The following is a 26631-nucleotide window of genomic DNA, read 5'->3' as shown; positions in this document are numbered from 1 at the left end:
ACTACAGACCTGTTGCATTAATGTCTGTAGTGATGAAATGCTTGGAAAGACTGGTTCTCCAACATCTCAGGACATGCCTCCCATCGGACTTCGATAAACATCAATTTGCCTACAGGAGGAACAGGTTGACAGACGATGCCACAGCTACTGCTCTACACTCTGTAGCAAGCCATCTAGAGAAACCTGAAAGCTATGTCAGGATGCTTTTAGTTGATTACAGCTCGTCTTTCAACACCATTTTGCTGAGGACTCTCACTGAAAAGCTGACTGACTTGAATTTTTCCCCCTCCATCTGTGATTGGATTAAAGACTTTTTCAGGGACCGGTTACAAACAGTGACGGTTGGGTCTGTTTTATCCAGCCCCCTGAAGCTTTGCACCGGCTCGCCACAGGGCTGCGTGCTTAGCCCCTACCTGTACTCATTGTACACATATGATTGTGTATCGTCCGACCCATCTACTGCGATAATTAAGTTCACAGATGACACCACTGTAGTGGGTCTTTTTACAGGTGGAGATGAAAGAGCAGGGAGGAGGTTCAAAAACTATATGGTGTTCCAAGAACAACTTGCACCTGAACATTGGCAAGACGAAAGAGATGGTGCTAGACTTCGGGAGGAAAGAGGAACCTGCCCCACTTTACATCGGGGGGGGCTGTGTGGAGTTTCCTCCTTTAAATTTCTGGGAGTCTACCTCTGTGAAGATCTTACCTGGAAAGTTAATACAACCTAGGTGACCAGAAAGGCCCAACAGAGACTTCACTTTCTCAGGGTCTGGCGGAAGAACAGGGTAGAACAACGGCTAATGACCCCCTATAGAGAGGGGTCTATAGAGAGCGTCCTCTCGTATGGTATTGTGGTTTGGTATGCTGGTCTGACAGCTGCGAATAGGAAATTATTACAGAGTGTGGTGAGCACAGCACAAGACATTGTGGGCTGCCCCCTGACACCACTGGATGACATCACCAGGGCTCGCTGCCTTGGAAGAGTGAGGAAAATTCTTAGGGATGACTCACACCCTGGTCGGTATCTCTTTACTCTCCTACCATCGGGTAGGAGATATAGGAGTATAGCCAGCCGTATCAACAGGCTGAAGAACAGCCTCTATCCATGGGCTGTCAGGCTCTTGAACAGGACATAATTTTATAATTTTATGTGTAACTGACTTGCGAGGCCGGTGTGTTGTGCAAATAGCTCACACGGTGTAACAAGATGGAGGATTTGTTGTCACTTTGAGTTGTGGGGGGGCATGAAGGGAGGCTCAGCCAATCTCAATGTATACATGGTTGTACTTTCACAATAAAGGTTCATTCAGTATCTTATGGCTAGACAGCACTGAGTCTCTCTCTATTACAGGGGTGTCAAACTTGCAACGTCACATGACGTGTCACGACGTATCACAATTTTTTCCCCATTGCCGGCAATGGGTTGGGCGCAGTTTTGCCATGACGCATCCGGGTCAGCAGTTTGACACCCCTGCTCTAATAGCTGCACTATTCCACCTCGTAAAACATCCCACTGGCATTTTCTCCACATATAGTTCTATTAGTTCCTGTATCTTTTGGTGCAATTTGCTAAACTATAATGTTTTCTTTTGTATCCTACTCATCTCAGATCAAGAAGGGACGTGGTGGCTCAGTGGCTTAGGACACTGAGCTTGTCGATCAGATGGTCGGCAGTTTGGCGGGTTGAATCCTGAGTGCCGCGTAACAGAGTGAGCACCTGTTACTCGTCCCAGCTTCTGCCAACCTAGCAGTTCGAAAGCACGTAAAAATGCAAGTAGAAAAATAGGGACCACTACGGTGGGAAGGTAACAGCGTTCTGTGCGCCTTTGGCGTCTAATCATGCTGTCCACGTGACCACGGAGACGTCCTCGGACAAGCGCTGGCTCTTTGGCTTTGAAACGGAGATGAGCACCGGCCCCTAGAGTCGGAAACGATTAACACGCATGTGCGGGGGAACCTTTACCTTTTACATCTCAGATCATAAAGGAATTGAGCATTTGAGACTGGAAGTTAAGAGCAAATTCATAAAGGCAAACAATAGTACTAAGCAACAGGAGTACAGTATTAGATAATATGCTAAAACAACTAACATTTTGAAAGTAAATTAGTATTAGTACTTGCAGATTTTGAATAAGGAGGAATGAAATTTTTCCATTTCAGAAGCTAAGTTTGATATGAGTAAATGCGGTATAAGTAAAAATTAAAAGTAAAAATTAAAAGCCAATTTCTAGTTATATAAAAAATGTTTTCTTTACATAGTAAATGAAATGTTTTATTAAATTATCCCTTTAAGACAATTAATAATACTGTTTATAAAGATACTTTAAAGTCAAAAATAAGAATAGAGTAGTACCAATCCATGTGACAATAGATGATAGGCTCTGGCTAATAAACTATACAAAAAAATAGAGACCATGCAAAAGTAAAATAATTGCTACAAAATCAGTAATACCACTCAATAAATTCAAACAGATAAAATCAGGGAATAGAAAACACCCACCTGCTTGCAATGTGATTAGGAGTCTCAATCTCAGTTCAGGATATTACATATGGCCATAATCACATGCATAGCAAAATTTTGCTGAGCAGAATTAAGGATTATATTGTTTAAAATATTTAAATGTTTGGGGTCTTTTTCCCAAGGAAAGAAATTGGAGCATTTGCTGGCTTTTTTACAAATGTTTGATGAAATATTGCTCAGAAAGTAAACAAGAAAATAGTTGATGATTAAATAAATTGGTCTAGTATTGATTGAACAGTTCCTTCTCTAAAAAATGTTGAAAATGTAAAGTTCAACAATTTTGGAAAATGGAAAACTTCTATAAGTTGAATTTTTTTTCAACCTGATAATTATTATTACTAAACTTTATATTCCCATAAAGCATACTTTAGCTAACACTGCACAGTAATTGCTACAAGGATACTCTAGATTCCCTACTGGAAATCACTTATACTTCCTATTGCAGAAGAATGACTACTTAAATTTATTTATGTCAGGTCCAAAAAGATTTACCATATTATCATTAATTTAATGGGATACGGTACTGCAGAATAATGATGTTGGAACTGCCAGCCCGAAATGGTCTGCACGCCAGCGGTTCAAGCCAGCCTCTGTGAGACAGAGTGAATTCCCATAGCTTCTGCCCATGCAGAAGTTCAAAAGCATGCAAGATTGTGAGTAGATAAATGGGTACCATTTCAGTGGGAACAAAACTAGCTGTGTTCATGTGTACAGAGAGCAGAAACCATACTGGAGGCAAGGCATTGCGACACAAGGTGAGGCGAGACCAACGGAGGAGCCCGGGAGAGCCAGCAACCCAAGAGAATGGAATGGGAATGGGAAATGATAGGATAGGATAGGATAGGATAGGATAGGATAGGATAGGATAGGATAGGATAGGATAGGATAGGATAGGATAGAATTACAACAGGAATAGAATAGGAATAGAATAGACAGAGTTGGAAGGGACCTTTGAGGTTTTCTAATTGAACCCACTGCTCAGGAAGGAAACCTTATACCATTTCAGACAAATGGTTGTCCAGTCTCTTCTTAAAAACTTCCAGTGTTAGAACATTCATAACTTCTGGAGGCAAGTTGTTCCACTGATTAATTGTTATGTCAGGAAACTTCTTATTAGTTCTAGGTTGCTTCTCTCCTTAGCTGGTAAAAAAAACTATTTCACCCGCTGTGGTGCAATCAAGAATAGGTGTATACCGTATATACTTGAGTATAAGCCGACTCGAGTATAAGCCGAGACCCCCAATTTCACCCCCCAAAACTGGAAAAAGTTATTGACTCGAGTATAAGCCGATCCGCCGTTCTGCAAGCCTGAATACACAGGAATACCCTGTGTGGCCGCGGCTCGTCGGCAGGTCTCCGTTCCTCCTGCCGACCTTTGGGGAGGTTTGGGCGCCTCCCCAAACCTCCCCAAACCTCGGCAGGTCTCCGTTCCTCCTGCCGACCTTTGGGGAGGTTTGGGCGCCTCCCCAAACCTCCCCAAACCTCGGCAGGTCTCCGTTCCTCCTGCCGACCTTTGGGGAGGTTTGGGCGCCTCCCCAAACCTCCCCAAACCTCGGCAAGTCTCCGTTCCTCCTGCCGACCTTTGGGGAGGTTTGGGCGCCTCCCCAAACCTCGGCAGGTCTCCGTTCCTCCGCGCAGACCTGCCGACCTTTGGGGAGGTTTGGGCGCCTCCCCAAACGTCCCCAAACCTCGGCAGGTCTCCGTTCCTGTTTGGGGAGGTTTGGGCGCCTCCCCAAACCTCCCCAAACCTCGGCAGGTCTCCGTTCCTCCGCGCAGACCTGCCGACGTTTGGGGAGGTTTGGGCGCCTCCCCAAACCTCCCCAAACCTCGGCAGGTCTCCGTTCCTGTTTGGGGAGGTTTGGGCGCCTCCCCAAACCTCCCCAAACCTCGGCAGGTCTCCGTTCCTCCGCGCAGACCTGCCGACCTTTGGGGAGGTTTGGGCGCCTCCCCAAACGTCCCCAAACCTCGGCAGGTCTCCGTTCCTGTTTGGGGAGGTTTGGGCGCCTCCCCAAACCTCCCCAAACCTCGGCAGGTCTCCGTTCCTCCGCGCAGACCTGCCGACCTTTGGGGAGGTTTGGGCGCCTCCCCAAACGTCCCCAAACCTCGGCAGGTCTCCGTTCCTGTTTGGGGAGGTTTGGGCGCCTCCCCAAACCTCCCCAAACCTCGGCAGGTCTCCGTTCCTCCGCGCAGACCTGCCGACGTTTGGGGAGGTTTGGGCGCCTCCCCAAACCTCCCCAAACCTCGGCAGGTCTCCGTTCCTGTTTGGGGAGGTTTGGGCGCCTCCCCAAACCTCCCCAAACCTCGGCAGGTCTCCGTTCCTGTTTGGGGAGGTTTGGGCGCCTCCCCAAACCTCGGCAGGTCTCCGTTCCTCCGCGCAGACCTGCCGACCTTTGGGGAGGTTTGGGCGCCTCCCCAAACGTCCCCAAACCTCGGCAGGTCTCCGTTCCTGTTTGGGGAGGTTTGGGCGCCTCCCCAAACGTCCCCAAACCTCGGCAGGTCTCCGTTCCTCCGCGCAGACCTGCCGACCTTTGGGGAGGTTTGGGCGCCTCCCCAAACCTCCCCAAACCTCGGCAGGTCTCCGTTCCTGTTTGGGGAGGTTTGGGCGCCTCCCCAAACCTCCCCAAACCTCGGCAGGTCTCCGTTCCTCCGCGCAGACCTGCCGACGTTTGGGGAGGTTTGGGGAGGCGCCCAAACCTCCCCAAAGGTCGGCAGGAAGAACGGAGACCTGCCGAGGTTTGGGGAGGTTTGGGGAGGCGCCCAAACCTCCCCAAAGGTCGGCAGGTCTGCGCGGAGGAACGGAGACCTGCCGAGGTTTGGGGACGTTTGGGGAGGCGCCCAAACCTCCCCAAACAGGAACGGAGACCTGCCGAGGTTTGGGGACGTTTGGGGAGGCGCCCAAACCTCCCCAAAGGTCGGCAGGTCTGCGCGGAGGAACGGAGACCTGCCGAGGTTTGGGGAGGTTTGGGGAGGCGCCCAAACCTCCCCAAACAGGAACGGAGACCTGCCGAGGTTTGGGGACGTTTGGGGAGGCGCCCAAACCTCCCCAAACGTCGGCAAGTCTCCGTTCCTCCGCGCCCTGCCTGCCTGCTTCTTTCCGCTGCGGAAAGAAGCAGGCAGGCAAGGCGCGGAGTTTGGGGAGGTGCGCGCGCACCTCCCCAAACCTCCCCAAACTTCGGCAGGTCTCGGACGGCGGTGGCTTGGGAGAGGTGCGGGCGATCCCGGAAGCACCAAAGCCTCGGCCGCGCACAAGTCCTCGGTAAGTTTTTTTTGTTGACTGGAGTATAAGCCGAAGTGGAATTTTTCAGCCCAAAAAGTGGGCTGAAAAATTCGGCTTATACTCAAGTATATACGGTAAGTGCTGAACAGAATGAACTAGCGTTCTAGGTTGTCAGGACTGCATTGTGTGTCTAGCATGTGTAGATTTCCCTGACATTGTATGCCATATGATAAATAATTATTAATTTAAGAGTGGAACAGTGTTGTTTCAGCACAAGAGCACATGGCAACTGATTTTATTAGAGTCATTGATTATTTAAGGTATAAATATATACCTTAGTGGGTAATTTATATCTTAGTGGGTAGGTATAAAATGTGGCAAATAGGGAAGCTCAAGCCAAGCCACAGCATAGATGGGGGGTGGAATAGCTTCTTCCCAAGTAGATATAGAGTGTATCCTTCAAGAAACACATCATGACAATAAGTTCATAATTAGTGGATTTAGGACACTTAGTACAATTTTACAGTTATAGTTTGCTCAGAAAACTTCTCCACCACAATCCAGAGAGAGAGAGAGAGACAGAGAGACCCTTGCATGTTTGTAGTTCTAAAGTACACATTTCCAGAAAGCACAGATCCACTGAACAAAACAGAAGAAGATATTTCAGATAAGTAAGCAGAATTAGATGGAGAGGGGGTAATATTGAAGTACTACAGTGATTTAAATAGGAGTCCTAAAGAGTTGCTCTTAAGTGTAAATTTGTTCTTGTTTCTGCACTATTTTCTATACACATGAAAAATCAATAACAGCTTAAAAAACTTTTAAAAGTTTTTGAAGCATGTAATTTAAAAGTAACATCTCTTCCAGCAGTGGAATGGTAAATTATGGGGTTGGCATTTGCATTTGTTACAATGTCAAGACTTCCTGCCTATCAGCCCATATACAAACAATATTTAAAGATGTCATCTACATATTTACCAAAAGAGCTTAGGAACAAGAACTGTCAGTATATTTTAACACTTCTCCAAAACGTCAGCTTTCATCAGGTGTAAACAAACATGTATAATTTATTGGTTTAGTTTAATTTAAAGAGATGACAGTCATATGTCAACACAGGTATTGATAAGGTAAATAAAGACTACAGGAAAATGTCCAAAAGTTATTAAAATATTCTGCAATTTCCACATGAAATTAGATTTATCTACTTTTTTGTCAATAGATAAGTTACATGTTTTCCTGTTTGGGCTCATAGTGAAGAAAAACCAAGTACTTCAGTTACCAAGGAAAAGGATAATGGTCAAATAAGAAATAACTCTGAAAACAAAATAGGAAGATATGGTTTATTCTTGAACATATTAAAAATGAGAAATCCACTTCCACGTTTTCATAAACAATAATACTGGTCTTCAGTTAAAACATTCACCTTCATGTGTTATGCTGTGGTTGTATTTAAATTAAAGCTATGTTATTTTTAGTTTGAAAACTACCATTTTCAGTTATAAAGCCAGATATTAAATTGATACATAATAGCATGCACTTACAGTTATTTTGTTCCCTGCTCAGGAATGTATTTTAACAATTAATGTGTTTAAAATAATTTAAATAATGAAATATACTGTAAATTATAACTCATTTCTAGGCATAGTATTTCAGAAATAACATACAGTGAGTTCATACAGCTAACATTGAAGTTTATGAAGAGAAACTACCTTGAAATACACTGTATTAGATTTCACTCCTTTCATAATTCATTTCATTTTATCCAAGGAAGCATAAGCTTCCACCATATAGTTTATCTTGGTAGACAGTTTATATAACACAGGATAACATACATGCCCCAAATCTGAGTACCATATGTGTATAGCACAATGACAACACCCATGCTAGATATCATCAAGAGAGTAAAAGGACTGAAATGGAAATGGGCTGGTCACATAGCAAGAAGAATTGATGACAGGTGGACCAAGGCAGTAATAGAAAGGATCCCACTTGATAAAAAAAATATCCACTAAAGAGACCTAGAACAAGATGGATCGAAACCTAATTGGCAACAGAAGCCTAACTGGCAACAGAAAGCTCAGGACCATATTGGTTGGAAAGGCCTTCATCCTGCAGTGGATAGGCAATGGCTAAAATGATAATGTATAACAGGGGTGTCAAACTGCCGGCCCGCAGGCCGGTTGCATCATCTGGAGGCCGTGCCCACCTGTTCTGTTCCAGCCTACTACCGGCCCTGCAGAAAAGCCAGGGACAACCCCTTTACAAAAGGCAAAAGGCTGGAAGTAAGCTCGCCAAATTTATTTACACAAAACAGATCCACAACAGGGCAAACTGAGCAAAACAAAATACGAACCACTAAAACAGGAGCTATTCAAACGGTTGCCTTCAGCAAACCAGCCCTCCCACACATTCCCCTTTTAAACAGTTCAAGGCGTGGCTTCTCTCTGCCTCCTTCCGAGGTGCCCCATTGCCTTCCTCTGTTTACTCCTGATTGACTGCCTCCTGCGTCGGGCGTCCTTGAACAGGGCCAGCTGTGGGTCATCTTCATCCACGCTGTCAGGCTCACACAGCTGGGTCTGCATAGTAACCAGATGGGAGGGGCCTGGCTGAGAGCTCTGCGAAGCCTCAGAACTGTCCTCTGCAGGCTCTCCAAACCCCTCCTCCTCCTCCTCTGAATCGTCCGACCCAACTGCCGAACCCACAGGCTGACCCTGAATCACACCACCCCAGCTCCGACAATGCAAAAAAGTCACGCTACATCGCGACATGTCACGTGACGTGGCGAGTTTGACACCCGTGATGTATAAGGACAGCCTTAGCTGAGTAAAAGTAGCAACAAAGATTGTGTTGGAGAAGTAATTATTAGTAATCCAAATGCTTACATAACCTAGTACAATAGAGGGGCAAAGGAATTATAGCAAAGTTGTAATTATATAGTGATACAAGAAAAACCTATATACATTATAGATTGCATAAGTCTAATTTAAAAAACCTCTTCTGAGACCAGTATGAGAGGACATCTCAATCATTAAGTATACCAAGCGATGTCCATCAATACTTAGCTGACAAAAAACACTGCATAAGGGACAGTGACCAAAGGGAAAAGGTTTTTTTTCTTCTTTCCTAAGACTAGTGGTCTGTAAATTACCTCTGAATGATTGGAAGAAGTTTAGGGAACACCCACAGTTGTAAGATAGAAGACAAAAGAGAAAAATCTTTTTGTGTTTACAGAAGATTGCTTGCACAACATTGGATTTCACAAATCACAATATACTGTAGATTTTGGATTGCTGAATTTAGAAAAGTAATTCTTACTTGATATAATTTTGTTTTAACTTTGACCCAATCATGAAACTGGTTACCCCTCAGTGAATTTACAGTCTCTCATTTTAATTTGACAAGTATGTTATAATGAAATAACATGGGACAATGTTTTCTGGGATGCATTGGTCAAAAGTAGTCTATATATATATATATATATACATATATATATATACATATATATATATATATATATATATATATATATATATATATATATATATATATATATATATATATATATATATATATATATATATATATATATATGTGTGTGTTCCACAAGAAAGATAAATTCAACCATTAGAGCAAATGTACCAGTAGAAACAGTAGCATAGCATGTAATTCTAACTATATATCAGGAAATACAGCATGTAAATCAGTTAGAATGCACATGTTTTAAATTTCCATCTCAAATAACTAATATACAGAACAAGCAGAACAGAATACTAGCACATTATTTCTCCTTTGCTGGTGTATCTGGATGTCTTAAGTAGAAGGCACTATGTCGAAATAATAATATTAAAATTACAATTTTACAAATTCTGCTTAAAATTCAGAATATGAAGGATGCATGTAACTAAAATCAGTATTTTTTATGTTAAACCCAATTAAAATACAATAAACAAATACCAGACAATATACTTTAACTCTTCACTGAAGTCAGGTTGGCTCCATCCTTGTTTTCATTTGGGAACCCCACCTCAAGACTTGGCTGCATCACCAGGCCTGGGGCCTCAGTGAACCAGAGACATTCTCTTACTCTATCCATGTGGTATGTACACTTTTAATTTTTAATACTTATTTTAATAATACTTTTATATTTTTATAATTATTGTATATTTGTTTTATTGGTTGTTCTACATCGCCCAGAGTTGCTTTCTGTGAGATGGGTGACTATATAAATGTGAAAAATAAATAAATAAAAACTCCTCAGAGTCGGATTTTAAAGATGTCAAGATAACCAAGTACATCATACACAAAGTGGATAGACAAAATCAAGGTAGAAAGAGCAAGATCAAATGTACAATGTAGTTCTTATACTATATATATTTTAAATATGTTTTCTCACCATTTCCTCAAATCTTTAGTCTATAAAAACATTCGTTGCTAATGTGATTCAAAAGTGAAATGTGATTCAAAAGTGTATTCCATTCATTTTGTTGACTCAAATTAAACACACACAAACAATAAAAAAGAAAGAATCCTTCCTCATCAGTCATAAAATTATCACTTATAACTGGGCCAATTGGGGGGGGGGAGAATTTTGTGAGTAGTTTTAATTATCCTTGCCCTGCAAAATTATTGCCCTCAGTGCATTGTTTTAGTTTCAACAGAAATTTGATTAGGCAATGATCTTGTTTATCAATTGACAGACAAATTGATCTAATTTATACAAACTAATGTTATTTTTGCTCCTTTACACTGTAATTTCAAAATGTGAGCTCTTCCCATAAAAGATTTTGATCACATTTTAATCCAACAAGCTATGTGATTCAGTAACTCCATGCATATGATTATATCAATTCTCACCGACATTATGCTATCTAAACAAGCATGTTCAAATTGACACCAGCATTAGACAAATAATAGTAATGAATCTGAATCAAAAGCACAAAGAACTAATGATATGACTTTTCTTTCCCCTCAAGTTTGAAATCAAACTTCACAAAGAAATAAGCAAAAGTCACTGCAGTTTTAATATGTCAATTAATATTCAAATGGGATAAAACAACTAGATAACTAACTATGGCCATGAAATTATTCTCTTTGCAGTATGGCAAAGAGAATGAGTTAGTTCTAAACCTCATTGGTTAGTTCCAAAAGCTAATATATTACACATTTTTATAAGTACCAAACTAGTGTTTTCTTGTCTGCATAGAAAACTAAATTTGCTGGCAACAATTTAGATGTATATGAGTTCTGCATTCCTAAACATGGGAATGATTTAAATGTGATTATATTCCAGGGCTACAGGCTAAACAGGGAAATCATCCCAGAAAAAGGTAATGGCAAACCAATTCCAAGAAAATTGTCAAGGAAACTGCCTGGATATCCCCACGAAGCCTTCAAGAGACAAAGTCCACTGGAAGAAAACTTCTATTTTTTAAATTCTTATATTAAAATGAGAATAGTAATATAACTGGATTGTTGTGAGAGCAAACAAAGTAAAGATTCATCCAAATCTGTAATTATATTCTTAAAATTATGAATTGATTCAATGATTCAATTGTTAACATTTTTTAAGTAAACCACCCCATCATTTTGCAAAGTATATGGAGATTTTTTTTAAGATACTAAGTTTTGCAACAATGTTTAACTATATGCTGTGATTTCCAGTATCTATCTATCTGATTTTTCTGAAAGTTAATTGTTTCTTTTCTAAACTGATTATAGCATAGGATACATAATCAACTCACAATAGAAGTTCATTTCTTCAAAACAATTTCACCTTAGAAGAAAAGCTATTCTTTTTTTTTCTGGGACAATTAGTCTCTTCACGTTCCAAATACTAAATTATATTTTCCCATTAATTTTTAAATATGTGTGGCTCTAACTTAAAATAAACTGTACATCAAAAGAATGGAAAATAAACAGCCAGGAACACAATTTGACGAATTGGATTTACTTAGTTTATTTAGCTAAACAGGGTCCATTGGATCTCTTTTTAATAGGCTGACAGTTGCACTGGGCTAGTTAATAAAACATTCAACACAGTATCTTCAGCCAATATAGAAATGCAAATCCCACCAGAAATATTTTATTCATGAAATAATAATTTCATTTACTACAGTGCACACAAAAAAAACCCAAGCTCTTAACTCACTTTGCAAACAAACAGTGCCATCTAGTGTTCTTATTTAAAAACCAAGATAAAAGGATATCTTCCTAATTCTTTAATATTAAAATTTTCTCTTTTAAAAATAAATCTTCTTCTTTGCATACACAGTCCAAATTTGAATCATTGACTTTGAGAAAGAGACTAAACTCCAGTAAAAGGTTTTTGTTTTGTTTTTTAAAAAAAGAACTGATGTGAACATATAGTTACTTCTTGTTTTTATTATTTTGCTATTCTTCTGTCACATGCACTAATTTATCTATTCTGACAGCTCTGTAGGCCTTCGTGACACCAAGAAAGTCCTTCTTTCTTGTTTTAGTGTATATAAACTGATAATGACACTCAGATACTCCTGAGTTTCAAAAGTGAGCAGAATAGTCACAGTGAAGTAGTTCTTTAGATAGGCAGCTGGATTTTTAGTTATTTTAAAAAAAAATATTTACCGGTATTTTTGCTGTAGCCCTTAAGAAACAGTTTACCTATTTGTCTAAAGAGATCTCATGAAATCTCATAGGAATCTCATAAAAAACTGTAGTCAAGATTCAACAGAATATTTGCTTGGACAAAACTCAGAAACAAAATTCCACTGGACCAGGGAGATTAATAATGTAGTCAGAGGAAAAAACTGATCAGGCAGGTGTCTATATCACGAAGAATATTATAAAGAAAGCACTCTCCTTACCACTTACTTTTTCTAATTCTTCCTTGTCTATACAAATGTACAAGGAATTATCAAATCACTAGGCAGATACAGGTAGTCCGCAGGTTATGATGGCAATTGGGAGCATAATTTCCAACACTAAATCGTGTATTCAGAAACTGCATTGCTTTATTTTGCTGATTATATTGCTGATTATATTTTAAAATGTTCCAAAGCAGAGGAACTACTTTTCACCATTTCCTTGGCCTTTATTCATCCTCCACTTTCTGTATTCAACCAGTTTTTATAAAAAACAAAAAGCAAAACCACAAAACAAAATCAATCAATTGGGTACATTTTGCCACCCCTGAGTTTTTAGTGGAACCAAATCTCCCATTAGCATTGTCTGGGTTAAAAAATAATGCTACGGAGCAATAGCAATAGATTTATATACCGCACCATACTCCTTTACAGCACTCTCTGAGCGGTTCACAATATTGTAATATTTACAATATCAGCCCCCAACAATTGCCCCCAACAATCTTGTTCCTCATTTTTCTGACTTTGGAAGAATGGAAGATTGAGTCAACCTCAAGTCCCATTAGAATTGAAGTCCCAGCTGTGGGCAGACTTTGCCTGCAATACTACATTCTAACCACTGTGCCACAAATGTTATGATTTGTTCGTGATACATAGACTCAGCTTTTGCAGTTTGGAAGCCACTGTTTATGTTTTACTCTAAAAGGAGCAGTGAAATCATTTCAATTATTCAACAAGTCATAGTTTAAAAAGATGATGACAGAATGATACGTACATGATCCAAGTCATTGAAATGTTTAGTATCATCTAAAAGAAATTTACAGTAGGGAATATTTTTGGATGAGTGCAATATGACTTAACAAACTTCACTTTCTTTTTTAAATTTATTATTTTTTTCCTCAATAATTCAGTAGCTTGGCACACACCAAGAATCTTTAAGACCCAGAAAAAAAGTCAGTGCAGGACTGGTGAATCTTTAAGAAAAAAAATATGAGCTTAATCTTAAATTGTCTCTCAGGAATCTTGATTAAAACATCTATAACCCCAGAGGTTAATTATTAATTAAGATAGTTAAATTGTCCTTCATATTCTTTATGAGATCTCTTCATCATGATGAGTTTTAGATGTAACTGTTTTCTGTCGTAAGTACAGAAAAAGAAGAAATTAAATATTTTCTTGTGCAAAAGAATACACTTTCCATGACTTTGGATATACCACTGAATTTTAGCTGATTATGTTATATGGTTCAATTTCTCCTAAACTGATTAGACAGTTCAGTCCAACCTTCTGCTTAATTCAAATTGCAGGATCCCAGTCAGTTGATTGTCCATTTCAAAACATATTGTATACGGGAACCACCATCTCCCTAGATAATTGGTCCCACTGTCAAACTGGTTTTACAGTTAGGAAAATTTTCCAACATTCAACTGAAATTTGTTTTCTTGTAATTTAAATCCATTATTCCTTCATGTCCTTCATTTTGGAGTGAGAAGATAAAGGATTCTTCTATCTGGAATTCTTGCAAGTATTTGAAAAGTATCTGTATCCACTTAATTGTAATGCAATCTGTCCTTCAGGAAGCTCTCCTATCAGTATGTTAAAGAGAGCTTGATTAAATTCTTTGTTGAGATATATAATGGAGGACAGACAGCACGTAACTCAGAGTTGAATTATTGGGTTCTTAGTATTCTCCAAACTTAGTTCTCTTCCTGCAAATGTTTTATTACCAGGCTAAGTAACACCATCAGTGCATGGGAAGTGGTGGAGTGTTCTGTAAGAAAGAAACCACTAGGAAGAAATTCAGCTGGCTGTTTATAACTTCTGAGGGAGAAAAGGGAAAACACAATGATGCTTTCAAGATTGATGTCAGCCCTTCAAGGTACACCAAGGCCACACCAAGAAAAGGAGGCCACAGGTTTGATTGCAACTATAGTTATAGATGTATGCTATAGTAATAGAGTTTGGAAGATCTGAATACATTTTCCCTTCACCTCTCATATGCCCAGTGCACTATAAACTAGTTTGGGGTAATGAAAGCTCTGCAATAACCAAGCTCAGAAAGCACTAAGGCCCCTTCATTTCAACCCTGTGCTAAAAATATTCTCTTTTACTGAGTCTGATGTGTCTTATCCTTTGCCTGGTAACAAAGAATATTGGTTATATGCTCCTCCTGACAGAAGAAAATGATGTATAGCAGTCCTCGAGAAATGACAGGCCACTTAACGATGGTTCAAAGTTATGACCAACACCAAAACTACATATGATCCTGTTTTAATGTTACAACAGCTACAGTACCACCACATCCATCATTCACCCTTACGACAGATCACGGGAATGCTGAAGTGCCCCCTCCATCACTTTTCCTCCCATCCTACCCTGACGGGCCTGCAGCACACAGGACTGCTCCCTATGCCTCCCAGAAGCAGCCACCATTTTCAGAGCCCTGACAATTCCTTGCAGAAATGGTAGCTGCTTTCAGAGCTTTCTGCACCAATCAGCCACAGCTGATCATCTGGCCATCAGGAGACTGCAAAGCTCTCCTGCTTCTGGCTAGGCTTTGGGAAGCCAACCCTTGCATAAAAGACAGAGTCAGAATGAGCTTCCTATAACCTTTTCCTTGCTTAACCCTCTTTTTTCCCCTCCCCAGAAAGCCACATTACTTAAATAAACAGAACATAAAAATCTGGGAGGAACAGATTTGTTGACTGCAATTAGGTGCTAAAACTATACTCTCCCTCTGCTCTCCAATCTCTATTTTTGACTCCAGGCTGAAAAGTAGAGGAACAAAGTGAACAAAATAGTCATCTCCAAAGGCTGTGCAACAAAATGGAGAACACTGGGTCTTTGCAAGCTTTAGCTGTCCATCTGACTGCCTGGGCTCTACAGGCATACCAGTTGCAGCCTTATTTGGGATATTAAAAACCTGACTGCAAAGGTTTATGCTTTCATCACCATATGAGTGGGCTACTATAAAGTATTCTACATCGGCTACTTTTAAAGAAGCTTCAGTAGGTGTAAAAGGCAGTAACCTTGATGTTCATGGGTGCTTGCTAATGGGTACATATTATGTTTCAGGGCCTGTGCATTGGCTTCTTATAAGTTTACAAGCTTATAACTTTCTGGGTTGAAAGTATTGGTACTTTAACTTGTAGAGCCCTTTATAGCTTTGCATTAAGTTTTCTACAGGACCATATCCCTCCAGTTCCCAAGTATGTCCAATTGTTTGTGCCCATTTTCAGGAGGTTAGGAGAGTTGTTTCATCATGAAAAACATTTTTCTATGATGGGACTAGCTCTTTGGACTGGCCTCCCATCAGAAATTCATTGATCTCCAATATTATCTCCCTCACAGAATATGCTCAATAGAAAGTTTTTCTGAAAGGGGTTGGGAGCCTGATACCAGGTCTTTTTCGTGTATTTATCTTACATATTCCTTGATGTTACTACATTGTGTTCTGTTGCTGTGAGGCACCAAATGGCAGTTTATAATTGGAGAATAAAAACGTAATACATAAATACATACATATATAAATAACCAATCAGTTGTGTTTAATATGTCATTCTTGTCTGCAATAAAGTTTTTAATATAGCCAATTCATATCTGGGAGTCTTCTGCCAAGAGATAAGAGATAAATGAAGAGAGATCTCTGATTTACTCCAAGCTCTGGTGTCTTATATAACTGTCCACTCATCTTCTCCTTTTCTTCTTAGACCATTACTGGAAGCAAAGCTTTTGTTTCTCAGGCTCTCTGATTAACCAAATACAAACTCCTACACAGAAGGAAATTTTGTTAGGTATTCTCCACTTAAGCTTTTTATCACAACACAACATAAACAGTTAACTTTTTTCATCCATTTGTTGCGGCAAGACTTCATTGTGGAATACTACAATTGGTGAACAATTGGTTGAACTATTACCAATGAAGTACTTAATAAACAAGAATATCTCTCAATGCCTCAACTGATGGGACATTAGACCATTAAGAAGCCCTTACTTCACGTAATGCAAGTGAAAATAAGACACTGAATGAAAGCACCATTAGAATCTACAGGGTTTTAAACAGACTACAATATGACTCCTAAATGCAGATATTTTATACCATAGAGCGTTAATCACTTTTGCATACTCTCTGAATGTCCTTCCTCAATTGTTATTATAAAATTAGCATTTTCCTGTTCTCAAGTCAGAATAACAGAAACTATACGTTTTCCCTTGTAGTTTTATGCCATATCACAAAAATGAAGAGCAATTTGGTTCTCCCACTAATTCCAGCCTGTCCAAATGATAGGGCACCAAGGCCTTACATATACATCCCAGGTTGAGTGAGGCTTCTTCTAAAATGGCTTTGCTATAGGCATCTCAGCTTTTTTTCCCTTGGTACGTGAAATGTGTCTGTATAAAAAGTTATACAAAGAGCAACAATGGTAATATCAATAACAGTAAATGCATTTCACTTTTTCTTTCACCAAAACATTTTAATATACTTTTACGTTTTAAAAAACTAAAAGTATGTACAGTACTTAAAGAGTATACCAGAGCATTTTAGCAGAACATTATACTATTAACTGCTTTTTAGAATTTAAAATGTAGACTTCCTTTTGCAGCAAAACACATTATCTATTTGCAGGGCGGGCTGTGAACACAGAATAACAGAATTGGAAGGACCTTGGAGAACTTCTAGGAAACTGGACAAATGGCTGTCCAAGTCTCTTCTTGAAAGTCTCCAGTGACAGAGCACTCACAATTTCTGAAGGCAAGTCATTCCACTGGTTAATTGTTCTCACTGTTAGGGAATTTCTCCTTAATTTTAGGTTGCTTCTCTCCTTGTTTAGCTTCAATCCATTGTTTCCAGTGCTTTGAGAAATAGGTTGACCCCCTCTTCTTTGTGGCAGGCCCTCAAATACTGAAACACTGCTATCATGTCTTCCTTACTCCTTCTTTTCACTACACTAGACCTACCCAATTCTTGCAACTGTTCTTCATATATTTTAGTCTCCAGTCCCCTAATTCTTTGGTACTACTATTCTCTGGTACACAGGTATTCCAACATATATGGCCTTTTAAAGTTAAAGGTAAAGGTAAAGTTTCCCCCGCACATGCGTGCTAGTTGTTTCAGACTCTAGGGGCCGGTGCTCATCTCTGTTTCAAAGCCGAAGAGCCAGCGCTTGTCCGAGGACGTCTCCGTGGTCATGTGGCTGGCATGACTGGACGCCAAAGGCAGACGGAACGCTGTTACCTTCCCACCGTAGTGGTCCCTATTTTTCTACTTGCATTTTTACGTGCTTTCGAACTGCTAGGTTGGCAGAAGCTGGGACGAGTAACAGGCACTCACTCTGTTATGCGGCACTCGGGATTCGACCTGCCAAGCTGCCAAACTTCTGATCGACAAGCTCAGCGTCCTAACCCACTGAGTCACCGCGTCCCTCCTTTTAAAGTTACCACCTTATAATTTCAGTATGGTTACTAAAAGCAAACTTTACATTTCCTTTAAGTTAACAATAGATAGGACATTGATTGCAGTAACAGGTGAGCCATTTTTGCAGGTCTAGCGTTATAGCTCTAGAATAAAACAATTTTTTTGCAAACAAATGCTCTAACTATGCATTATCTAGGGCTACAAATCTTGGCTACAAAAATTTAGACTATTGCTAAACAGCAACAAAGAGTTAAAGTTACCCTTAGAAAGCCTGACTGAAAATCAGGAATACTGTTTTTTCAGGGAAGGGGCAGGTGAAGAAGGAAAGAGTAATTTTTTCTGCCAATATAATCACATATCGCAATTTCATGTTTGACCACCAGATAGAGCTAACTATACAGAAAATTTGTTAACTTTTCCTGTGTTTAAAACTGACACGTTAAAAATGTGCTTAACAATAAACTTCACTCAGTTGTATAATACCATCAGTAAAACAATCCTTATAATTCTGTCAGTATCAACTTGTTAACATGCTTCTCAAAAATCTAAAAAGATGAAGCAAAATAGTATCAATAAAACTGTTTTTACTGTTCCAACACAGAATCTAAGAATTTACAAAAAAGCTTACATACACCGTTTTAAACACCCATATGGCTAAATACAGGCAGTCCTCGACTTACAACCGTTTGTTTAGTGACCATGTGAAATTACAACGGCACTGAAAAAAATGACTTATAATTGTTTTTCACACTTACAACTGTTGCAGTTCGCAATTGGCATGTATTTATGACGGTTGCAGTGTCTAGGGTCACATGATCACTTTTTGCCACTTTCTCACAAGCAAAATCAATGGGGAAGCCAGATTCACTCAAAAGCTGCCGTTATTCATTTAATAACTATGGCAAGTAAGGTTGTTAAATGGTGCAAAATTCACTTAACACTTATCTTGCTTAGCAATGGAAATTAGGGGCTTGTGTTTGCAAGCGGAAGACTACCTGTATATATTTTTTTAATGCTTGCTTTGTTTTGTATAATCAACATGGCTATTAAGTCCTATGATGTCTCTTGTAAGTACAATTAGAGATTGCCTATCTTATTGGGGATCGTTTGTGATTTCATAATTCAAATGGTTAGTTATATTTCAGAGAAACTGGAATAACTGGCTGCTTTCCAGTATCAGTATATTTAATCATCACAAATAAACGACCTGTTTGAGTCATTATTGTAACCTTCACATCTTGCTAGTGTTGCAGTAGAAGCCTGGAATACATGGCAAATTTAAAAAACAGGTATGAGACACACTATACCATGTTAAACTACATGACAATAATTGGTCAAGACCGTGGGCATAAATATTTAACCACACTTTGAACAAAGTGAATGGTAAATTAAGACAGGAAAAACGATACATTGTTCTATGTAACTGGCTCTTGTTGTAAGTGGATGGAAAAAATAACCGATAACAAAATTTTAACACCAGAGCTTTATCTCTCCTAGGAGGAAATTTCAATCAAGCACAGTGGCAGAAGATCTGAATTAGGAAAAGTATTAGAATATGTAATCCTCTTACCTATACAAACTAGACATCGACGAATTGCAAACTATGACAGACTTCTCTTGAATCTGATTTTTAAAATCTGGGTTAATAATTACTAAAATTACTTTCTAAAACAAAAGACAGGATAAACCTGAAATTAAAAACATAAAAATATCCACACTAGATTATGCCAAGGCCTAAGTTGTCCACAAAGGGGAGCCCATAAACAGTCCATGAGTTTGACTCCATCCTTCTCTATTTGCATGCCCAAGCAACAATCAGTATCGTACTGTAGTAGCTAGAGGTATCTTTGTCCCCTGTAATGACATCTAAAATTACCCCAATAGATGATAAGTAGATCATGCAGTACTACTTCTAGAGGCACACACAGTACAAAGCAGCCCTTTCTGTAATCTGATTGAAATACCTTTGTTCGGCTTACTCAAATGACTCGGAGTTCTAAGATTACAAGAACAACTCTGCATTATTGTTCACTTTCTGAACACCATCAAAATGTTATTTGCCAGTTTCCTTTTTTATCAGTTATGCTGTCACAAATACTGTAGCCTTTTATAAATAGCTCTATATCATTGTGGTTGCCTTGGTTTACTATACCACATTCATAATTCATATTGCAAGTCACAATCGTATTTCTGAAATCCAGCTTTGAGTTTTCTTCATACTGTATTTAACAAAAATCTCTTTATTTGTTGGAGCAGTGGGCTAATGCCTCCTTAAGTAAAACCAGCTGCCTGCAATTATTGCAGGTTCGCATCCCACCAGGCTCCAGGTTGACTCAGCCTTCCATCCTTCCGAGGTAGGTAAAATGAGGACCCAGATTGTTGGGGACAATAAGCTGACTTTGTAATAGTGCCACTTGGGGGGGGGGCAAAAGCCCTAATAAGCAGGCATATACATAGAATGAAGGCTATTGCTAAGCACATTTGATTTGTGCTTAGATTGTAAGCTGCCCTGAGTCTTCGGAGAAGGGCGGGATATAAATGGGATTAAAATAAAAAAATAAAATATTCACAACTTATGTTTCAGAATGGTGCGCCAGTTGCGACCCTATCTGGACCGAGATGCCCTACGCACAGTCACTCATGCGCTCGTGACCTCCCGTTTAGACTACTGCAACGCTCTCTACATGGGGCTGCCCTTGAGGACCACTCGGAGGCTTCAACTGGTACAAAATGCAGCCGCGCGAGTTGTGATGGGAGTTTCCCGTTACTCCCATGTAACACCTCTGCTCCGCGAGCTGCATTGGCTTCCAGTTGCCCTCCGGGTGAGATTCAAGGTGCTGGTGATGACCTATAAAGCCCTATATGGCTTGGGTCCAGGATATTTGAGGGAACACCTGCTGCCGGCATCAAGCTCCCTTCGTCCTGTGCGCTCCCACAGGGAGGGTCTTCTCAGGGTGCCGCCGGTCAAAGAATGCCGACGGATAACACCCAGGGGGAGGGCCTTCTCTGTGGGGGCGCCTGCCCTCTGGAACCAGCTGCCTGTGGAGCTTAGGACTGCCCCCAACCTTCGATCATTCCACCGAGACCTGAAGACCTGGCTCTTCAAGCTTTCCGGCTCAGGCTGAGTTTTAATTGGGTTTTAACTGGGGTTTTACATGTTGCAGGGACTTAGTTTAATCTTTTTTAAATTGGTCTTAATTTTTGTATTAATGTTTTAAAAATTATACCCTGTAAACTGCCCTGAGTCCTTCGGGAAAGGGCGGTATATAAATTCAATAAATTAAATTAAATTAAATTAAATATTACAGAACAATCAGAAAAAACTACTTGTAACTAAATGATTAGTTGTACTATTTAGAATAATATTTTGCTTAGATCTAAGACTTTGGTATTGGCTGTGTGCTTAAAATTACATCTGGAACTGACAAATGAATTCTCTTGAAATGCATCTTGAAATGCAGTTGCCAATCTTTAAAGTAGAATGGACATTCCATAAAACACTGTTGCTTCACTCTCCTAAATGTAGTGGAAGTGGATAACATCCCTTGCCATTTTTCAGCCTCAGTGTTATATCAGTTTCTTGATTGATTTCCACCAGCCAAGTAGACAAATGTTTAGTCAAATAAAATTATTGAATGCTTGATGAAATAGCTTTTATTTAATTCTATAGGCTATAAAACATGAATTGTTAATTTAAATATAAATTATCTTCATTATCTAATAAATAAGCCAAAATAGATTCTTGAAAGCTATACTAAATTACATCATTAAGAATAATTGTGCTAAGTATTGCATTAAAAAGAATCAAGCAAAACACAGGGAAGAGACCAATATACAAGCAAGGTTCATTTCTTATTTTCCTAAAATAATAAAGACAGAAAAGTGGGTAATTGACTCAAATACAATGCTGAGTATTTCTGTAAACTATGCACCTTTATTAATAATAGTGTATATGAGTAAGTTATGTAAAAAAAAACCAAGGGTTGTATTTATATTTGTATGAGGAAACTTCTGATCCTAGGCAAAATGGATCTACAATAAAATTCAATAAATAATTTAATTAATTTAGTTATTATTTTTTGAGTTTCTATCATATGTCAAATGTTAATTAAAGTGAAGAATGATGATGCTATAGTGAAGCTTACTATAACAAATACTGCATGAATCCTCTCTCAAAATGCCATAGATGAATTAACTCACAAAATCTGTGTCAAGTTTTTCCATTTCTTGCTTGTAGCTCTTCATTCTACTGCTGTACATGGCTCGGCTCTGTGGAGGGATTTCACGCACTTCAAGTTCCATTTGTTCCAACTGATGTTTAAAATTATGAAGGGAAAAAAGAAATGAAAAAGTAAGATACAGCAATTGGATATGAATCTGAAAAATAAATTATTTAAGGAATAAGAATTTTTAAATATAACTAAAACAATTATGCATATAAACATACCAAGCTATGAATTTTAAACCATAATGGCTGGCTACACACCACAGCTAAGTTAAAAGCAAAGAACATTATGGTTTAGTTTGATATGTGAACCAAATCACAAACAAATCTTCACAAATAGACACAGACATTCTTCAAAAAGAAGTGAATCCATCGCATTATAAAATACAATAATTATTACTAGCTCCAAGATACTGTACGCCAGGCATATCAAACTCCCGGCCTGTGAGCCGGTTGCGTCATGCCAAAACCGTGCCCACCCCATTGCCGGCAATGGGGGAAAAGTCGCGATACATTGCGCGACATCATGTGACATCACGAGTTTGACATGCCTGCTCTACACCATCCATATGCATACACAGGAATATCCTATCATTATCACAAACACAGGTTTATCACTGTTTAGAAAGTGGTTTCTCAACATCTATAATATAATAGACCCAGTGTCTCAATTAGTTCCAAATGAATTTATCAAAATCATATTTGCTAACAAATTCAAGTTCTGTCACTGATTGAAGGACCTGTCTTGGTCTTTTTGTTTTTCAAGCAGGTTAATCCCATGCTCAGTATGGGCATGTTCTGGTAGACCATGTTATCTTATGTAGCCAATAAATGGACATTTTAGCATGCAGTCAGTGTTGTATGTTAGCATATATAAGCATATATTATGATGGATGTAATGAATGACTTCCTATGGCATTACTATCTTACTAGTTTCTCTAACCATATCATCTGAAGCAGGAGTCTCCAACCCCCGGTCCATGAACCAGTACCGGGCTGCATCATACCAGCAACCGGGACGCATAAACAAGCAAAGCGCCATCCGCGGGATGCAGGCAGCACACAAAACCACACATCCTCCAGTCCACAGAAAAACCTCTCTCCACAGAACTGGTCCCTGGTGCCCAAAAGGTTGGGGACCTCTAATCTGAAGGATGGTGCTAATTCCATATGTGAGACCTCAGAAAAATGTACCGTACTTGCTTAATAAGCTCTACAATGGTCTCACACACATATAGTTCAAGATTTGTTATCAAATGAACATCTGAGATTTGTTGAAGTATAACCATTCATAAAATCAAAAACTAAAAGCCAACTAAATTGTTGTTTAACAAAAAACCAAAGAATTGGCAAGAACTAATACATTTAACTTTTAAACTAATTTCTCCATTCTATGGATTAATTTACAGAACAGAATTTCAGGCTTATAATGGTACATGCTTTAATGATTTTATTGTAGTTAAAATTATCCATCCTGTATTGAAATAATAGAAGTATGGCTACAAAGGGACACATATTTGATTTATGATACAAGAAATTCAAGTAAATGAAATATTTCATTCAAAAATTATTTTCTCCAAATTGTCTGAGTTGGTAGTTCCTTAATTGGGATATTGTGGAACTCAAGGAACTACCAGCTCAGACAAACAATCCAAATGGTAAACAACAGCCTAATCAAAGAACTATCAAGAACACTCCCACCAACAGTGAAAGGGCAAGCCACTTGTATATACACAGTAAGCAAACCCCACTCCCTTCTAGCACTGAGGATGCTACTTAGTTGGGTAATGAAATGTCTGCAAGAAAACCATCAAGCTCAGGGAGCATCAAGAACCCTACAAAAAAATTTTCAACTGATATTACCTAATAGAGTAATGAAATCTCTGCAAGAATATAAAAAAGCTCAGAGGGAACCAAGGACACCACAGAAATTTCTTCAACTGTCCTTGATTATTTAAATGCTAACATTTTATCAGATCTATACTCTTATAAACACTTTTTTGTTTTATGATTCTGTTACTTGTGTGTATTTTATTTTTGTTTCACATGGATATATAAAATAAGTGTTAAGTTTGTAACAGTTTAGAATTGTTCATTTCCTTTATTTTATTTATCAAATTTATATGCTTCTTTTCTTGCAGTTAATTACTTTGTAGCTTTGGGGGATTCTGTCATAATTTTGAATGGATGTTAAGTGATCAGTTGTAAGATGACGACTACCTATATATGAAGCTGCGAATCTATACTTTGGCTTCCTATAGGACTTTCACCATATGTACTGTGCCATATGCATAAATGCTATGCCAGTGTCACTATAATGGAGGCTCTTCAGAAGGACCTATTACAAATTATGCTGAAGTGCCCCAATATGCAGATAATTACCAAGCATAGCTTTAAATTTTAATTAGTGCCACCCACAAGTGATAAGTGCTTCATAATCACACTTAAATCTAAAAAACCCTACTTTAATAAAGGAGTCATGTAATGTAGAGCTAAGAAAGCAGCATGCATGTTTACATTAACAAGATGGAGGGGTTTATCTTGTTATACAACTCTCTTTAATTTGTCGGCTAAAATGTAATGTAACCTTTTTTGTTTTTCATTAATATAATAAAGCCATGCTAATGCTTACTTCTAAATTATAAACAAACCATCTTTACTAATCTAAGCCTGCATTATAGTTGGATTTCCAGTAAGGAAATGATGAACTGATGTCTGAAGACTGGAAGACATTATAGCTGAAAATGGCAACTGGATGGTGGATCTCGACTGCCAAAATCTTTCTGGAAAAAGATAAGATTTTGAGATTGTCTGCCAGTAAGTACTCTGTACAGCTGGTTTTTATGAGTTATTTGCAGTCAGTATGATTAAATGTCACTTCTTAATCACTTTGTATTTTACTTTTTTATTGCTTTTTAAAGATTGAGAGGCTTTAAATCTGCAAGTTCTATTATATTCACTGGTGATTTTTTTTTTGCCTTTTCTTTTTTTTATTGAAGAGTTTTAAAATACAGTTTTCCTTTAGGAATCCCCCCTTCCCCCTCCCTCCTCCCCCCTCCCTACCTCCCCCCTCCCCCCCCCCAGACTTCCCAGAGCTAAATACAAGGTATATATATAAAAAGCAATCATAAACAATCATATACTAACAATTATAAACTCTAAAATCCATCACTCTCTAGCTTATATAAGATAAAACAAATAATAATAATATTGAATATGTATTAAAAAAAACTAAGATAATAAAAGAAAAAAAAACGAAAGAAGACTTATTCAAATGCTACATAAAACTTCTTAACCCTATACTTGTTCTGGATAAAATCAATCCATTTTCTCCATTCCATAATATAGCGTTCTTGCGAATGATCTTTCAAATAGGCCGAAATCTTCGCCATCTCTGCCAGGTCGGAAACCTTTAAAGTCCACTCCTCTATGGTCGGCAGTTCCTCTTTCTTCCAGTATTGGCCTATCAAAAGTCTTGCCGCCGTAATTAAATTCAACATCAACTTGGTGTCCACAACTGTGGCATCTGTAATTATTCCCAACAAAAAAAATTGCGGACAAAACTTTAACCTCTGTTTAAAAATCTTCTGCATGTTCCACCAGACTTTTATCCAAAAAGCCTTAACCTTTTTGCAAGTCCACCATATGTGAAAATATGTTGCATCTTCATCACCGCACCTCCAACATTTACAGTAGGCTGATAATTCGGATACATACTTGCAAGCTTTTTAGGATCTAAATGCCATCTATAAAACATTTTGTAAAAATTCTCTCTTAAATTTTGAGCTTGTGTAAATTTTACGTTCCTCACCCAAATCTTTTCCCACGTGTCCATTGTAATGACTTCCTGGATATTTTGGGCCCATTTTATCATACAATCCTTAACAAGCTCTGTTTCTGAGTCAATCTCTATCAATGCAAGATATATCCGTTTGATATGTGCTGGTCCCTGATTCCTAATTTGCTTTATCAAATTTTCATCAGTCATTGTAAATCCATTTTTCTGGTCTTCTTTCCACCTGGCCCGTAACTGAGTATAGTGAAACCAATTTTGAACAACCTTCTCTTCTCGCAAGAGGCTATATGATTTCAAACACCAAACATTTCTTTCCAAACTGAGAATCTCCTTGTACGTAGTCAAATCATGTTTGAAGCCAGCATGTATATTTTCTATTGCGTGTTTTGGAATTGCCCACAATGGTATCTTGCAACTTATCTTATGTCTGTACTTCTTCCAAACTCTCAGCAATGCCTGTCTTAAAATATGCACCCTAAACACGTTGTCTACCTTTTTATCATACAACAAATATGCATGCCAGCCAAACAACAAATCGTGGCCCTCAAGATTTAATAACCTCCCTTGCGTCAAATTAATCCAGTCACTTATTCCTACTAATGCAGCAGCTTCAT

At 38.8% G+C, this 26631-nt stretch overlaps 1 protein-coding gene across 3 annotated transcripts in view; it reads right to left on the bottom strand.

Annotated features, from left to right (window-relative positions):
• VTI1A (vesicle transport through interaction with t-SNAREs 1A) overlaps positions 1-26631 on the bottom strand; it is a 251646-nt gene that overhangs the window by 212132 nt on the left and 12883 nt on the right. For all 3 annotated transcript variants that reach the window (XM_081329029.1, XM_081329027.1, XM_081329028.1), the window contains exon 3: positions 22197-22307. In XM_081329029.1, the coding sequence (XP_081185155.1) occupies positions 22197-22307 (111 nt within the window). The remainder of the gene's footprint in view (positions 1-22196; positions 22308-26631) is intronic.

Source organism: Vipera berus, assembly GCF_964194415.1.
Source record: "Vipera berus genome assembly, chromosome: 5".
NCBI lineage: Eukaryota > Metazoa > Chordata > Lepidosauria > Squamata > Viperidae > Vipera > Vipera berus.
The sequence above is the reverse complement of the archived record's forward strand: the minus strand, read 5'-3'. Positions and strand labels throughout refer to the sequence as shown.